Below are 17,943 nucleotides of genomic sequence, written 5' to 3' on the forward strand. Positions count from 1 at the left end.
CAATTTGTCGATTCATCAACCAAAACCATAAGTATTTATATGGTCCGCATTTTGGTTAGATTAGTCCACATATATTCCCTTGAATCCTCTGTGAAAAGGGAATCGTTTCGTATCTTTGCTAGGGATGATTTAGAAATCAAATTTCCCAAAATGAGCGGGTTTTAGTAAAGTGTGCTTGTAGGCACAAGATCCTTACTTCGGGTAAGGAGATGCGTAGTAGCATCATTATTCGACCTAAGTGTCCCAAAAGGTTATGCCAAAACAAGTAAAATGCTCAATCACCTAGCTCTAGGCCGGCCACATGTGGTGTATTCCTAGTTGGGGGATAACCCATTGCCCCCAAATCAAAGCTTCAGGCTTATTTTTAAAGGTGGTGCAAAGATATTTCACTCCATTTTCTTCAATGGTTCATTTATGATCATTGTCATCTCGAATATCCTTAAAAACTCAACGTCAGGGAGAATTTAAGGTCCCTTAAATGGTGATTCAGTACCATTCATACAGCGAGAAGCGTGCCAATGCTCTTAAACAGGTTGGATAGACCTGAAGTGATTGTTAGAGATGTGATTTAGGTGTAAAGTTAGTGTGCGTAGTACGCATTCATCCAGAAAACTAACTTTTCCACATTCCTACCTAATCACTTGTTTAATTGAATCAGTCACATGTATGAAGAAACATGATTCAATTAACTCATATTCGAGGACAATATCAATAAGATTATCCATAAGTAAAACATACACCAAACGTGAATCCAAGAACATGGAAAAATGTTCACAAAGCAAATGGTTTACTAAGGGGATTCGGCCATCAAGGCATCCATGTCAAAATTATGCTCTTCCAACGATGTTCGGTGGAGCAAAATTAGTCTCATATATTGACTACTAGAATGGTACTCCTTAACAACATTGATAGGGGCACGAATGGGTGCATAACCAATGGTCTATTCCATCGAGACGAAAATAGATTCTGCAGAGTTAAGGTTCGGGAATATTTTCCCTTATTCTTGAAGTTTTAGGTCTTAGGTACCAAGGATCATGCTTCGGGCATGATGCCACACCTTAGCAGGCCTTAATTCTACCATATGCTATAAAAACAAACTCGAAATTGGATTGTGAGAGAATTTGTCATTCGGTGTATCTCTGCCGAAGCAGTACATCACCATTCGATAGGCTTTGACCGAACTGGGTCGAGCAATTTGGTAGATTCCAGCCGAACTGGGTCCATACCTTTCTCTCACATTTGTGGTAGTAATCAGATCCGAGAATTTGGTAAACTTCTGCTTTCTACACTGTTGTTCTAGGGGCAAGTTAGAAACAAGGAAGGACGAGAAAAGCATTCTCTAGTCAAAATTCGATCGAATTTATAAACTTCAGAATTGTACTCATTCATGGACAGAATCATAGTGTGCTTCAGGTAATATCTTTCATGATCCATAAAAGCGAGCCAAAGAGCCATGGAATCCTCGATTGGGAGGTATTTCCATTTGTAATGCTTCAGGCATAAGTCTTCGAGTGAAGATCATGGAGGAGGCTTAGTCAACTCTTCCATGACATTGTTGGCTGCAATGGTGTCTTAGCTTCTTGATAGTCAAGTGGAGATTCATGTCTTATACCCCACATAAAGTGGTTTCTATTAGAAATGTACAAATCAGGAAAATCAAACTTGTGATGGTATGACAATCCACTGAATGAAGGGAACAAGATTGTGATTGGTGCTATGGGAAGGAATCATCCATAAGCATCAAAGTTAGAACGTTCGAGTTCTAAGACATGGTTTTCATGAAAAAACGTCGAGTTTTCATGGGCGTATTGTTTTATGAAATCTTCGGGTTTCAAAGGTACTAAATTTGAAACTACAAGTTCAATTTAGTTTATGAACATTTAGTTCATAAAGGAGAGGTTTCTGCAAGAACACAGAATGCAATATACAACTAAGTGTAGTGGATTTTGGTTGCTTCAGGAACTCAAGTGTGAGTGCTTCGGGACTACGAAAGTAAGTCAACGGTTCAAAGAAAAGAAATAAATGATTGAATCGTTAATGTCCAAAAGTGATATTGAGGTCAATAATTTTGGATTCATTATCAGATTAATGGACTACAGGTCACTTTTAATTAATTCAATAGATCGGGACCAAACAGGGTCGATCGTAGAAGCAAAATAATGACTTCGAGTCATATTCACTTTAGATGGCTTCAGGCTAAATAATGAAGAAAATATAGCCTAGTGAGGCTTTAACCAAACAACAACAACAACAACAACAACAAAGCCTTTTCCCACTAAGTGGGGTCGGCTATATGAATCTTAGAACGCCATTGCGCTCGGTTTTGTGTCATGTCCTCCGTTAGATCCAAGTACTCTAAGTCTTTTCTTAGAGTCTCTTCCAAAGTTTTCCTAGGTCTTCCTCTACCCCTTCGGCCCTGAACCTCTGTCCCTTAGTCACATCTTCGAACCGGAGCGTCAGTCGGCCTTCTTTGCACATGTCCAAATCACCGGAGCCGATTTTCTCTCATCTTTCCTACAATTTCGGCTACTCCTACTTTACCTCGGATATCCTCATTCCCAATCTTATCCTTTCTCGTGTGCCCACACATCCCACGAAGCATCCTCATCTCCGCTACACCCATTTTGTGTACGTGTTGATGCTTCACCGCCCAACATTCTGTGCCATACAACATCGCTGGCCTTATTGCCGTCCTATAAAATTTTCCCTTCAGCTTCAGTGGCCTACGACGGTCACACAACACGCCAGATGCATTCTTACACTTCATCCATCCAGCTCGTATTCTATGGTTGAGATCTCTATCTAATTCTCCGTTCTCTTGCAAGATAGATCCTAGGTAGCGAAAACAGTCGCTTTTTGTGATCTTCGCTAGATTGCTCCGGTCATTAGTGTGGATAAGTATATAAATGGATAGAGATAGGAAAGCAAACACAAGATGTACGTGGTTCACCCAGATTGGCTACGTCCACGGAATAGAAGAGTTCTCATTAATTGTGAAGGGTTTACACAAGTACATAGGTTCAAGCTCTCCTTTAGTGAGTACAAGTGAATGATTTAGTACAAATGACATTAGGAAATATTGTGGGAGAATGATCTCGTAATCACGAAACTTCTAAGTATCGGAGTGTGGTGTCGTCTTGACTTGCCTTATCTGTCTCATAGGTAGATGTGGCATCTTCTCTGGAAGTACTCTTCCTCCATCCAGGGGTGGTATCTTTAACTGGTGGAGATGCACAAGGTAATGTATCAATTTCACTTGAAGCTTACTTGTAGTTTCAGGCTTGGTCAAGCGCGATACAAACCATGTAGTAGGAGTCCCCCAAGTCGCCGAGCTAGGGGGTCTGCTGAAAGAGGTGACAGACAAGGTAAGCAATCAGAGCTCCGACTGATTGTTCACCTTCTCCCCATCTTGCAGCAGCATGAAGGATAAAGAGAAGAAAAATGAGAAGAGATGATATGAGATACTTTTGCTTTTGAAGAAGTAACTTTCCACAGGCTTATTCTTGAACTGAGCTGGAGGGTTTTCTGGTTTCCTCCAGAGTATAAGGCCGACTGAAGAATTTGAGGGTCAAAACAAGTCCATCAAATCTAGAGTACGTTCCGCCCTGCTGATATGGGATACTTTTGCTTTTGACAGAGTAATGGATGTATCGGCACGTGTGCTGTTACGCTTGTCTCCACATGCTTCCTTGTATCCTTCGCACTTGCCCTATCTGTTCCTCAAGCAGATGCGGAATCTTCCCTGGAAACATAAGATGTTGAACATGAGTACTCGAGAGCAATGCCAGGTAAGTAATCAGGTAAGGGGTTCCAGGCAGTCAGTTCTTGGCTGGAAGCTTGATTCCAAGTGCTGACTGATTGCTCTCTTTCTCCTTGTCTTGCAGGTAAAAACAAGGCCAAAGGAAAAGACAGGGAAAAAGCATGATATGGGATACTCTTGCTTTTAACCCTGATGATATGAGATATTCTTGCTCTAGTATAGCTTGTTTGCAGAGGTATTATCGGGGGGAAAGAAAGCTGAATATTTCGAAAGGCTTCGTTGGGAGTGCCCTCTCAGATATGATGAAGGGTTGAGCATTTTTGCAGGTCTGCCTGTCCGTTGGGGATGGAGGTCGACATATATAGGAGTCTCCCTAACAACAAGTAGTAATGCTATTCCTTTACCCTGTTTGGTCATAGCACGGTAGTGGGAGCTGCCAGTTTCACATGTTTTAACTCTGTCAGAGCACTTTGAAAAAGTGGTATGTGGTATCTGGCTCTCGAGATTCGGAGAACGATGCCTCATCGATTTTTGAGAAAGCAATCATGTTGGGGGTCTGACTCTCGAGATTCGGAGAGCAGTGTCTCTTCGATTTTGAGGAAGTAATCATGTTGGGAGTCTGGCTCTCGAGATTCGAAGGGCGGTGCCTCTTCGATTTTGGAGCAAGCAATCTTGTTGGGAGTGTTGTCTCGAATGTGAGTAAAGGTTGGGCATGTTTGCTAGTCTACCTTGCCACGAAGCACAAAGGTTGACACACAGGGACTTTCCAATTATCCAGCAATGGTACTGTTCCTTTACCCTCTCTTCGATTTTGAGAAAGTAGTCATGTTGGGAGTCTGGCTTTCGAGATTCGGAGGACGGTGCCTCTTCGATTTTGGAGCAAGCAATCTTGTTGGGAGTGTTTTCTCGAATGTGAGTAAAGGTTGGGCATGTTTGCTAGTCTACCTTGCCACGAAGCACAGAGGTTGACACACAGGGACTTTCCAATTATCCAGCAGTGGTACTGTTCCTTTACCCTTGTGGGTAATAATATGGTAGCTAGACCTTCAAAATTTATGTGTCTAAACTTTGTTAGTGCTGTTTCTTTGCTATTCTTTTACCTTTCTTGGTCAGAGCGATGTAGTGGGAGCTGCAAGCTTCACGTGCTCAACTTTGGCAGAGAACTTTGGCAAAGTTATATGTGGTACCCATGAGCTATTGTTGCGTGTGGGAAGTGGGTGATTGAACAGTAAGATTCATGTGCTTTCTACTTCACCAGAGGTCTTCGACAGAATGCCCATAATTTCTGCAAAGCTGAGTGTGCGTGTGACAGGTGCTGACAAGGCTAGAAAAGTAGGTGCCTCTTCGATTTCTGAGATTGGCCCTCGTGGTCTCTGAGCAGCCCAGCTTTTGAGAAAGCGAGCGCCTCTTCGATTGATTCGGAGAACGATGCGTCATCGATTTTTGAGAAAGCAATCATGCTGGGGGTCTGGCTCTCGAAGATTCGGGGAGCAGTGTCTCTTCGATTTTTGAGAAAGTAATCATGTTGGGAGTCTGGCTCTCGAGATTCGGAGGGCGGTGCCTCTTCGATTTTGGAGCAAGCAATCTTGTTGGGAGTGTTTTCTCGAATGTGAGTAAAGGTTGGGCATGTTTGCTAGTCTACCTTGCCACGAAGCTTCTCTTCGATTTTTAAGAAAGTAGTCATGTTGGGAGTCTGGCTCTCGAGATTCGGAGGACGGTGCCTCTTCGATTTTGGAGCAAGCAATCTTATTGGGAGTGTTTTCTCGAATGTGAGTAAAGGTTGGGCATGTTTGCTAGTCTACCTTGCCACGAAGCACAGAGGTTGACACACAGGGACTTTCCAATTATCCAGCAGTGGTACTGTTCCTTTACCCTTGTGGGTAATAATATGGTAGCTAGACCTTCAAAATTTATGGGTTTAAACTTTGTTAGTGCTGTTTATTTGCTATTCTTTTACCCTTCTTGGTCAGAGCGATGTAGTGGGAGCTGCAAGCTTCATGTGCTCAACTTTGGCAGAGAACTTTGGCAAAGTTTTCTGTGGTACCCATGAGCTATTGTTGCGTGTGGCAAGTGGGTGATTGAACAGTAAGATTCATGTGTTTTCTACTTCCCCAGAAGTCTTCGATAGAATGCCCATAATTTCCGCAAAGCTGAGTGTGCGTGTGACAGGTGCTGACAAGGCTGGAAAAGTAGGTGCCTCTTCGATTTCTGAGATCGGCCCTCGTGGTCTCTGGGGAGCCCAGCTTTTGAGAAAGCGAGCGCCTCTTCGATTTCTGAGATCGGCCTTTGTGGTCTTTGAGCAGCCCAACTTTTGAGAAAGCAAACGCCTCTTCGATTTCTGAGATCAACCCTCGTGATCTCTAAGCAGCCCAGCTTTTGAGAAAGCAAACGCCTCTTCGATTTCTGAGCAGACGCTTCTTCGATTTCTGAAGCTCCGTCGAGTGCAGATTTTTATAGGGGCTGGCATTAAGTTCCAAAGCACACTTGAATCTCCACCAGTAGAAGCTTCATTCTTGCACTTCTAAGATCTTGATTTGTCCGACCTCTTCTCTCTTCAACACCTTTGAAAATGTCTGGCCCCTCCGACCGTCGTTTTGACTTGAACCTTGTTGAAGAGGCAGCCCCGCCTTCTCCAGACAACATATGGCGCCCATCCTTCGTCTCCCCTACTGGTCCTCTTACCGTTGGGGATTCCGTGATGAAGAATGATATGACCGCTGCGGTGGTGGCCAGGAACCTTCTCACTCCCAAAGATAACAGACTACTTTCCAAACGGTCTGATGAGTTAGCTGTTAAGGATTCGCTGGCTCTCAGTGTTCAGTGTGCAGGTTCTGTGTCTAATATGGCCCAACGCCTATTTGCTCGAACCCGCCAAGTTGAATCATTGGCGGCTGAAGTGATGAGTCTCAAACAGGAGATTAGAGGGCTCAAGCATGAGAATAAACAGTTGCACCGGCTCGCACATGACTATGCTACAAACATGAAGAGGAAGCTTGACCAGATGAAGGAAACTGATGGTCAGGTTTTACTTGATCATCAGAGATTTGTGGGTTTGTTCCAAAGGCATTTATTGCCTTCGTCTTCTGGGGCTGTACCGCGTAATGAAGCTCCAAATGATCAACCTCTGATGCCTCCTCCTTCTAGGGTTCTGTCCAGTACTGAGGCTCCAAATGATCCCCCTCCGGTGCCTTCTCTTTCTGGGGCTCTACCGACTGCTGAGACTTCTCCTAAGCAACCTTTGTGAAGGCTCCCTCTTGTGTGTTTATTTTGACTCATGTATATGTACATATTTGTAGCTTATCGGGGATATCAATAAATAAGCTTTCCTTCATTTCAACGTATTGTGTTAAATACACCAAAGCCTTATTCGCTAAGTTCTTTGAATTTTCTTTTGTTGAAGCTTGTATGTTGAAGCTTTCTGAGTGGAGCATGTAGGTTGGGGTAGTGTTCCCTTAATTTTCCGAGTGAGGAAAACTTCTCGGTTGGAGACTTGGAAAATCCAAGTCACTGGGTGGGATCGGCTATATGAATCTTAGAACGCCATTGTGCTCGATCCTGTGTCATGTCCTTCGTTAGATCCAAGTACTCTAAGTCTTTTCTTAGAGTCTCTTCCAAAGTTTTCCTAGGTCTTCCTCTACCCCTTCGGCCCTGAACCTCTGTCCCATAGTCGCATCTTCTAATCGGAGCGTCAGTAGGCCTTCTTTGTACATGTCCAAACCACCGTAACCGATTTTCTCTCATCTTTCCTTCAATTTCGGCTACTCCTACTTTACCCCGGATATCCTCATTCCTAATCTTATCCTTTCTCGTGTGCCCACACATCCAACGAAGCATCCTCATCTCCGCTACACCCATTTTGTGTACGTGCTGATGTTTCACCGCCCAACATTCTGTGCCATACAGCATCGCCGGCCTTATTGCCGTCCTATAAAATTTTCCCTTGAGCTTCAGTGGCATACGACGGTCACATAACACGCCGGATGCACTCTTCCACTTCATCCATCCAGCTTGTATTCTATGGTTGAGATCTCCATCTAATTCTCCGTTCTTTTGCAAGATAGATCCTAGGTAACGAAAACGGTCGCTCTTTGGTATTTCTTGATCTCCGATCCTCACCCCTAACTCGTTTTGGCCTCCATTTGCACTGAACTTGCACTCCATATATTCTGTCTTTGATCGGCTTAGGCGAAGACCTTTAGATTCCAACACTTCTCTCCAAAGGTTAAGCTTTGCATTTACCCCTTCCTGAGTTTCATCTATCAACACTATATCGTCTGCGAAAAGCATACACCAAGGAATATCATCTTGAATATGTCCTGTTAACTCATCCATTACCAACGCAAAAAGGTAAGGACTTAAGGATGAGCCTTGATGTAATCCTACAGTTATGGGAAAGCTTTCGGTTTGTCCTTCATGAGTTCTTACGGCAGTCTTTGCTCCTTCATACATATCCTTTATAGCTTGGATATATGCTACTCGTACTCCTTTCTTCTCTAAAATCCTCCAAAGAATGTCTCTTGGGACCCTATCATACGCTTTTTCCAAATCTATAAAGACCATGTGTAAATCCTTCTTCCCATCTCTATATCTTTCCATCAATCTTCGTAAGAGATAGATTGCCTCCATGGTTGAGCGCCCTGGCATGAACCCGAATTGGTTGTCCGAAACCCGTGTCTCTTGCCTCAATCTATGCTCAATGACTCTCTCCCAGAGCTTCATTGTATGACTCATTAGCTTAATACCCCTATAGTTCATGCAATTTTGTACGTCGCCCTTATTCTTGTAGATAGGCACCAAAGTGCTCGTTCGCCACTCATTTGGCATCTTCTTCGTTTTCAAAATCCTATTGAAAAGGTCAGTGAGCCATGTTATACCTGTCTCTCCCAAAAGTTTCCACACTTCGATTGGTATATCGTCTGGGCCTATTGCTTTTTTATGCTTCATCTTCTTCAACGCTACAACCACTTCTTCCTTCCGGATTCGACGATAAAAAGAGTAGTTTCTACACTCTTCTGAGTTACTCAACTCCCCTAAAGAAGCACTCATTTCATGTCCTTCATTGAAAAGATTATGAAAATAACCTCTCCATCTGTCTTTAACCGCGTTCTCTGTAGCAAGAACCTTTCCATCCTCATCCTTGATGCACCTCACTTGGTTTAGGTCCCTTGTCTTCTTTTCCCTTGCTCTAGATAGTTTATAGATATCCAACTCTCCTTCTTTGGTATCTAGTCGTTTATACATATCGTCGTAAGCCGCTAACTTAGCTTCTCTGACAGCTTTCTTCGCCTCTTGCTTCGCTTTTCTATACCTTTCACCATTTTCATCGGTCCTCTCCTTGTATAAGGCTTTACAACATTCCTTCTTAGCCTTCACCTTTGTTTGTACCTCCTCATTCCACCACCAAGATTCCTTTTGGTGTGGGGCAAAGCCCTTGGACTCTCCTAATACCTCTTTTGCTACTTTTCGGATACAACTAGCCCTTGGACTCTCCAAAAATGTCCAAAAAATATTTCGGTATGGTTAAGAAGCGGGGGATGCCAAAATATGGCATCGGGTCGAAAAATGTATGCAGCCCAACATGTAATTGCGTGCTGCAATGAGTCACGGTCTTGCAACAATATGTAGGCCTTTAGGCTCCCTTATACAGCTGCACAGTAGCCTAACTGGACTGCAAGTCAGCATGCTAGGGAAGGAGGGCCATGCCCAGTAGAGATAGGCTTAAGAAAGGCTGCTAGTGCGCTTGGGAAAAGCACCGAGCTGGGGCGAGCTGAAGCCGAAGCTAGAGTCGAACAAAGTCCAATAGCAGCTGAAAGCGGGCCAAAACATAGAAGCCCAGAGCTTCTACGAGGCAGGCCAAGTCGTGAAAAAACCCAGCACGTTAGCTGGCTTCTTGAACGGTCTGAGGGCTGAAGCCCATGTACCAAGGACCCAAGTAGCAGGCTTGGTCCAATTCGAGCAGTAAACCTAAAAAGGCTATCCAGTTGCTTACCCAAGCTTCAAGCTTGGTGCGTTTCAGCGACAAAATTTTCCCAAAAAAAAAATGTAATTGTTTTTTTTTTTTTTTTTTTCCGACAATCTTAGGGTTTGAAAAACCCTAAATGCTTCTAATTTATTTTGATTATTTGACTCACAAATTCCACATAGCATGTCACAGCCCGTTCCGGGATTTTATATATCGGGGACATGAAATGACGGAATTACCCTTGGCGGGTATTAAGGTATGTGTGTGTGTGACATATTGGACTAAATGCATTCATTCCTAAACTTTTGGAAACATAGTTTTAGTGGGATTAAAATTTGGATTGTATTTTGTGGTTAGGGAGTTAGAAAATTAAATGGATGGTGATGGTTTGAGGTGGACCACACAACACACACACACAGTCAACCCTTCTCTCTCCCTCCCCCGTGCCTCTCTCTCTATCTCTTTTCCGTTCAGTCTCTCTCTCCCTCTCGAATTGTACGGACAAGGGTCAATACCCTCGAACTTTCACGGATCGACGCCATAAAGGTATGGTTTTTCATCCTTTCGACCTCCTGAATCGTTTGGTACTAGTTTTAGGACATGAAACCTTTGAAATCACGTGAAACCCGAACCCCAATTTTATGTCATTGTTCATGCAATCGTGATATGTTGATTTTCATGGAATTCTAAGCTTATAGTGAGCTTAGTGAGGTCCCAAGGAAGCTCGGAGTGCTTCGTTTGAAGGTTTTGGACGTCGGGATCACTGGGTACGAAATTGGCCGGTTTTCTTGGAATTTCTCCGGTGAGATTTCGTAGTTTTTAGAGCTTTAAAGTAGTATAACGTGAAACTACATGTTTAGGGCTTTATTTTGATATAAAATACGAAGAAAATGTTTGAGAAACGACGGAGAACAAGGAGATTGAAAAATCTCTAGTTTTCCAGCCACCGAAAAACTCAGTCCGGCGAACCGAGGTAGGAGACGAGCGTGGGGGGCGCATGAACCCGTGCCTGCCCAGGCGCGTGGAGGCGCGTGCAGCTTCAGAAATTTTTTTCTAAAAATTTCTCGACGTCTGTGACGTCGAGTAGGTCGATGTGGTATATTCGTATACCCAAATTGAGTACCGTATGAGAAGTTATTTCGATTTGTTGGTTATGTGCTTTAATTAACGTTGTTATAGTTGTTTCGCATATAGGTGACACCTATCCCGAGGACGAGCGCATCCAGGGACGTCACGGGGGTTACGACTCATCGACTTACCAGTGAGTGGGCAGTTTTGTTTTCTGTATATACCTATATATTATTGATTTTCCCATAAATTGAATTTATATGAAATTATGTTTTCAAATGCCATGCATGCATATTATGAGTTATAGGAATTGATAATTGATGCATATATATATATATATATATATATATATATATATATGTGAATTGGTGTTGTGGACGCACAGGTGAGTATCAGGTGAGTTTATGTTATTCATGTGAATCATTGATGATGTGAATTGTGTTGAGAGCTCATAACCTGCATCCCTAGTGTTAGTGCTTATATCATTCACTGCACCGCACGCTCACCTTGGATCCAAGTAGGTGCATGTCATACAGATCATGTGAGGTTTCCGACATGCTAGTCGTACAGACCACTAGAGGTGGTTCCGACTAGTAGGTGACCTTAGATTATGTGCACAGATGTTGATGAGAGAAGCACTAGAGCGTATTATTACACCATTCTTATCGTACAGACGACTTTAGGTAGTTCCGATATATGTGCAGAGTAGTGCCGTACAGGTCACCGTGGTGACTCCGGCTGGGTTGGATATTGAGTTATGGAATTAACCGTACAGGACCAACTGCAGGGTCTCTGGTTGATTCATTATGTCACCTGTTATTTTGATGCATCCATGTTTTCTTATTGACATTTATGGCATGGCATATTCCTGGATTTGTGATAGATTGGTGATTGGTGACGTATAAGGTTTTATATACTATTATGTTATTTTCTGGGAAAGTATACATGTTTTACAGTGAGAGGTTAGAAATGTTTTAAATGAAATGTTTTGGAAAACTTTGGTTTTACTGACCCACTCAATTTTGTTTTTGCGCCCCTCCAGGTTCTAGTTAGTAGTTGGTGGCTCACGAGGTTTTTCTTCGGCGTTCTGACAGACTTCCTGCATGTAGGACTCACCTGCAGGTGTTGTAATTTAATTATAGTCCTACTTGACTGCACCTAGTTCTTATGCTCTGAAATTGTGTACTGCACATTTAAACTCTCTTTAGTATGCTAGTTGGTTATTACTGCTAGTAGATTGCTAGTAGTTGTTTTTTTTATTCCTTCGTATTTTTCATATCTTTTGCTTCCGCATCGCACTTTTGGTTACGTCACGCTCACGTGACGGCCAGCACGCCTTGATTCTAGGATCGGGATGTGCCATAGCATATATGCGTAATGCATGAAACAAATATATATATTGACAAAATATTTGAAACATATACAATATATATATATCGGAAGGAAAAGATAAACATAGGAGGTTCACGCTTCATGGTCGTTTCAAATATCTTACTTTATTTTAAGCGTACCTGATTGGCATAAAACAATAAAAGCCTTTGGACTTGTAGAAGATCCTTCTCGGAAAGCCGGAATTGCATCTCCAATGCGTTGTATCATGTTCAACACAGAAAAATTAAATTGAATCAATAGCATGTAGATCAATTCAAAATAATAAATTAATCATAAAAAAATGATTAAAATGTAATACTCCCCTGATTGAAAATCAAACTCTCTTTAGCGCCACGTCAAGAGTGTGCTGATAACGTGTTGTAGGCATAATTTACTGAACAATTATGGAGGCCAGAGAGAGAGGGTAGGTGCGGCATAGATAGAGAGAAAGAGAGAGATATGTAATTGTGGGTGTGTTCTGTTCCACCCTATTGTGCCTTTATTTATAGTAGTAGGATAGGTAAAAACATTTCCCTTTAGGATTACAACATTTAATAGGTATCTATTCCTAATAGGAATAAAAGATACATTCACATATCTACTATGATTTACACAATCACATTCCTAATCTAATAGGACTGCAACACACATGTATAAGTTTACTAAAATAATACTTTGAAATTTGGGCATTATTTTAAATTTTAATATTTATTTAATCAATAATATGTTAAAAATATGGGTAAAATGCATGAATTTTATATGTATTATTGAAAAACGTGTGAAAACAACATGTTTTAAAAATGAAAAATATGTATCGTACATTGGAGTTTTAAAAAACATTTAATTTAACAAATCATTAATACGTGTATAGAAAACAAAACTTGATAAAATACGTACATACATATATAATAAGGATATTATACGCAAATTTACTAACTATGAAGTTAAGTGACAATGCTAAATATTCGAGAATTGTTATTCACACTTCAGAAGAAGAAAAAGAATTCCGTTCTTTTTCAAGTAAAACATATTGTAAGAAATGTTAGCAATTTTCATATTAAATTTATTGTTTTGTTTTATACAAGCGATTTTATGGAGTGACAAATCGATCCTAGAACTTCAACTACAACAAAAAAATGCTCCTAACTTGAGCGTCCCTTTCACTTTAAACCCATTGCACTAAACCTTAATATTAAGCTCTCACCATATCATGAAACTTTCTGCGTCATACTATCCCACATTCTCTCTCATACTCCTAACACCGGTTTCAAATTCTATCAAAGGTGATAACAGTTTGTGACTACTTTTTGCAGAGTTGGCCATTTAACAAAGAACATAAAAAAATTTATCCAACAAAAACCACTAATCATTAAAATTCTAAAAGCAACACACAAATTAAAATTCGAAAGCTTCAAGTCATATAAGTAAAACACACCACAAACGTCAACGAGACAAAATTCAAAGTGATAGCAAGAGAAAGAAACCAAATATAGAAAGAAAATTTTGGTGAGCAGATAGTGGAAAATATTATTGATAAGTAATCATGTCCCTTGAGCAGCATGCTTTGTCCTTCTCAAGTCTTCTTAAACTTTGAGGTACAAGTCTCTGATTGTGCTCATTTTTCTGACAACCACATCCATCAGCATCCGCTCACTTGGTGACATTGCACAGCAAGAGAGTCCTATCTGCATCACTAAAATCAAGCATTCCTTTAATTTCTTTTCTTTCATCGGGCCACCATTATTACGTTTGGATGGAGTTTGTTCCCGCACTATGTAATTGTTGACATCACCATCAGCTTCGAGGTCGAGGATAATTGAATGGTCAACAACGTCCATGACATGGTCAGGCAAAGCAATGGCTACGAATTGGTAAATGCTTAGATTGCCTTTGAACATGTCATCGATAGGTCTTTTTCCTGTGAACATTTCCAACAATAGTATCCCATAGCTATAAACATCTCCAAGTATAGAAACTTGGCCTCCTGTGCCGTACTCTGCCAGGACATACATACAATATGTCGTATGCAATTAACTATTAGAACAATATCTTCTTTAAATTTATAAGTTACTTTTTAACCAAGAAAAAAAGAAGGCAATAATGTGTTTTTCATAAATAGAGATTAATTTGTTGGAATTAGTAATAATGTACTAAGATAATAAAAAGGAAGTTAGAATGATAGAAACTCATACCTGGAGGAATGTAGCCTATAGAACCCTTTAGTTGAGATGACATTGTTTGACTGAATGAGGGATCATTTGATGTTTCAAAGAGGAACCTTGCTAAACCAAAGTCCCCAACATGGGCTACCATATCTTCATCAAGAAGTACATTGCTCGGTTTTAGATCACAATGAACAATTGCCATTTCACAATGGTGGTGGAGATAATCTAACGCAGAAGCAACATCAATGGCAATATTCAATCTTTGCATAAAACTCAATCTCTTGCTTAGAGATTGCTTCTCTTCCATTGGATACAACATTGAGTCAAGACTTCCATTTGCCATGAACTCGAAAACTAGACTTTTGAAGTCTTTACCCTGATTATCAATGCTTGAGCATGCAGTTATGATCTTGAGAAGATTACGGTGTCTTATACTCCTTAAAACTTTGCATTCATCCATGAAACTCTTGGAAGCTCCCTGTTGTTGAAGGTTGAATACCTTAACAGCAACTATTGTTCCATCACTTGGAATTACCCCTTTATAAACAGAACCGAAACTTCCTGAACCAATAAGATTATCCACCAAGAAACCATTAGTTGATTCAACGAGTTGTGAGTAGGAGACACCCAATTTCCAATCCTTATAAGAACGTGAAGTTGCAAGTCTATCTCTTGACTTTTTCAACATTGAACAAACACCAAAGAAGCATGATAGAGCAATTATGATTCCAAGTACACAGGATATGGGGATGACAACTTTTGGGGAATGTAGTCCTTGAGATGAATGGTGTTTTTTTAGGGGGCATGGAGGCAAATGTAATTGTGGGATGCCACCACAGAGTCTATGATTTCCAAGAACAGAGACTCTACTAACATTTGCAAAAATCCCTTCTTTAGGCAACTCGCCTTCAAAATCATTGTACGAAAGATTGAGATACCTGAGAGCACCAAGCTTGCCAATGAATTCAGGAATCTGACCAGACAAATTGTTGCTTGAAATATCAAGTTTTTCCAAACCTTTTAAATATTTAAGAGATTGAGGAATTGTTCCTTCAAACTTATTACCTTGCAAATACAAGCGCTCCAAACTAGCACAACTCCCGATGGTGCTCGGGATTTCACCTGATAAATTGTTTCTTAATACATTTATCTCCGTGAGATGCACTAAATCACCCACCTCAAGGGGCAGCGGACCAGTCAAATAATTATTAGACAGGTCTAAAGAAATTGAAAGGGTTGAAAGCTCCATTAGCATTTTAGGTATGGTGCCCGTAAGGTTGTTACTTGAAAGGTTAAGAAATAATATGTTTCGGTAGTTTCCCAGACTTGGAGGTATACTGCCTTCAAACCTGTTTGACTCCATGTAGAGATTTAACAATGAAGTCATGTTACCAAGGGAAGACGGGATTAACCCAGAAAATTTATTTCCTTCCAAATACAGTTGCTCTAACTTCTCTAGTTTCCCAATTTCATGAGGGACAATGCCGCCCAAATGGTTCCGATCTAATGTTAGAATGGTCAGGTTTATAAGATTTCCAATGTCGTTAGGGAGGCTTCCATATATCACATTACCCCCCATACTAAGAACTTTTAGTTGGGTCGAAAAGTTGGCTACGGATCCTGGGATTCCTCCTCCAAAATTATTATCGCCAAGACCCAAAACCTCCAAACTAGTGCAATTAGCCAAGAAACTGAGAAAATTCAAGTCGCCAACTTTTCTATTTCCTAGTTGATTGCTTTCAACGTTTAGCCAAAATAACCTTCGCAAGCTTCCGAAACTTTCACCAGGGATTGTCCCAGTGAAGCCATTTTGAGAAAGATCAAGTTTCAAAAGCTTAGAAGCATTGGACAACGATATGGGAATATTTCCTCTGAATTTGTTCATACCGCATAAAAGACGTACAAGATTAGGAAGCATAGTGCCGAGATTTCGTGGTAGCTCTCCATGCAACTGGTTCTCAGCAACACTAAAATTGTATATGGAAGAAATATTATAGATTGTGGAAGGGATCATACCAGATAGATGATTGCTCTCAACTACGAATTCCATCAAGCCTGTTATATGCCCCAGCTCATTGGGTATGCTTCCATGAAAATTGTTGTCGCCAAGAAAAAGACTACTCAACAAAGAAAAGTTTCCTATCCACGGTGGGATGGTTCCAGTGAGATTGTTACCATAAAGCCATAAACATTTTAAATTGAACAATGAACTGAGTTGGTTCGGAATGGACCCCTTAATTCGATTGACTTGTAGATTAAGCCATCTTAGTTGTGTGCATTGCGACAAATTAGTTGGAATTTTTCCACGGAAGGAATTATGAGAAAGGTTGAGATATTGTAGGCTTTGTAGACGACCCATTTCTTGAGGAATTTCCCCATGAAAGTTGTTGTCTATCAAATTGATTCCAATAAGATAAGTAAGATTTCCAACGGATGGTGGAATGGAGCCTACCAACTTTTGAGCTTTTAGGTTCAGCATCAAGACTCTTTTGGTGGAACTGTGGCACGAAACTCCAACCCAACTGCAGAAATGGATAGAATGATTCCACGAGCTCATGACATCGAAAGGATCTACTGTTATTCTTTTCTTGAAGTCTAGCAATGTCAAGCGATCAGATTCATTTCCAAGATAAGTAAGGCTGCGAAGTGCTACAGATTTGAGGCATGTGCTCAAGCATAAAAGAATGAACCCATGCATGAATTTGAACAAAACCATCTTATGGTTGGTACGTGAAGGCTCCATCATTGTTCTAAGACAGAGAGCAAAATAGGTTAATTAACTAAGTTGAATTTGCACAAATGCATAAAAGAGAAGAAATGCTATCATATAGAAGAAAAACTTGATTCAATATGTTTACAAAAAATGAGATGGCAACTGTAAGGACCAAAAATCATAGAGCTCCGTCCTAGGGTACATTTTACTAGGAATGGTGGGGATTTTTCAAATTGAAGGGGAACCTTGTCAATTCTTAATTAATATTTTGGCCACACAAGAGTTTAATCAAGGTGATCACTCACAAGTAACATTTAGAAGAAAAAGTTTGTAAGAAATTTGGATTATTAACCAGAGAGTTTTTGACAATTTAAGCCTCACTTGCAATGACTTCTAATTTTACCAAGTCATGAACTTAGACCTAACATTCGTGTCTTGTTTCCCGTGTTCGTATCGTTTTCGTGTCGTACTCAATATCTTAACGGGTCGTGTCCTGTAACACCCGTTAAAATAAAAGGGTAAAATGACCCTATCCGAATTCGACCCGATAATATTAACAGGTAATATGACCCGACCATGGTCTAAAATATTCATAATATCCCGATATTTTCATCGAAATTTCCGTGTTTTTGGACTATTGATATTTTTTTGGACTACCGATATTTCTGATATCATCGATATTTTAGACCTTGCTAAGTCACTCATGTATCTTACCATGCAATGTATAAAGTGTAAAATATTGTACTAATTCATTATATATAAATGATTATGGTGTGTTTAAATTTCTTTCATTATTACTACATATTTTCTACACTCACAATGTTTGCCAGCTTGCTATATAATCAACTTAAATAAGTTATATCTATCATGCAATGCATTTCCTTCCAATTTTTTGTGATAAACT

General features: G+C 40.6%; 1 protein-coding gene and 1 long non-coding RNA gene across 2 annotated transcripts; one reads left to right on the forward strand and one right to left on the reverse strand.

Annotated features, from left to right (window-relative positions):
- Window positions 1-10,208: 10,208 nt before the first annotated feature.
- LOC139195189 (uncharacterized) lies at window positions 10,209-12,049 on the forward strand. Its single transcript, XR_011579823.1, has 3 exons — window positions 10,209-10,524; window positions 10,917-10,983; window positions 11,833-12,049. It is a non-coding gene; the product is annotated as an uncharacterized lncRNA (long non-coding RNA).
- Window positions 12,050-13,744: 1,695 nt separating this feature from the next.
- Window positions 13,745-16,376, reverse strand: LOC103408475 (probable LRR receptor-like serine/threonine-protein kinase At3g47570). The gene is made up of 2 exons (XM_008347323.3): window positions 14,354-16,376; window positions 13,745-14,157 (listed from the first exon to the last, which is right to left on the reverse strand). Exons 1-2 carry the CDS (start codon window positions 16,374-16,376, stop codon window positions 13,745-13,747), a joined length of 2,436 nt encoding a protein of 811 aa, XP_008345545.3.
- Between the last annotated feature and the right edge of the window lie 1,567 nt (window positions 16,377-17,943).

This window comes from Malus domestica, chromosome 04 (genome assembly GCF_042453785.1).
Source record: "Malus domestica chromosome 04, GDT2T_hap1".
Classification (NCBI taxonomy): Eukaryota; Viridiplantae; Streptophyta; class Magnoliopsida; order Rosales; family Rosaceae; genus Malus; species Malus domestica.

What these genes read in the sequence shown, in the direction of transcription:
- LOC103408475 (XM_008347323.3), bottom strand. Translation starts at nt 16,376, where the DNA reads ATGGAATTCGTAGTTGAGAGCAATCATCTATCTGGTATGATCCCTTCC. An exon ending in TATAGGCTACATTCCTCCAG is followed by an intron (nt 14,158 to 14,353) that starts GTATGAGTTTCT and finishes ATGTCCTGGCAG; the next exon opens with AGTACGGCACAGGAGGCCAA.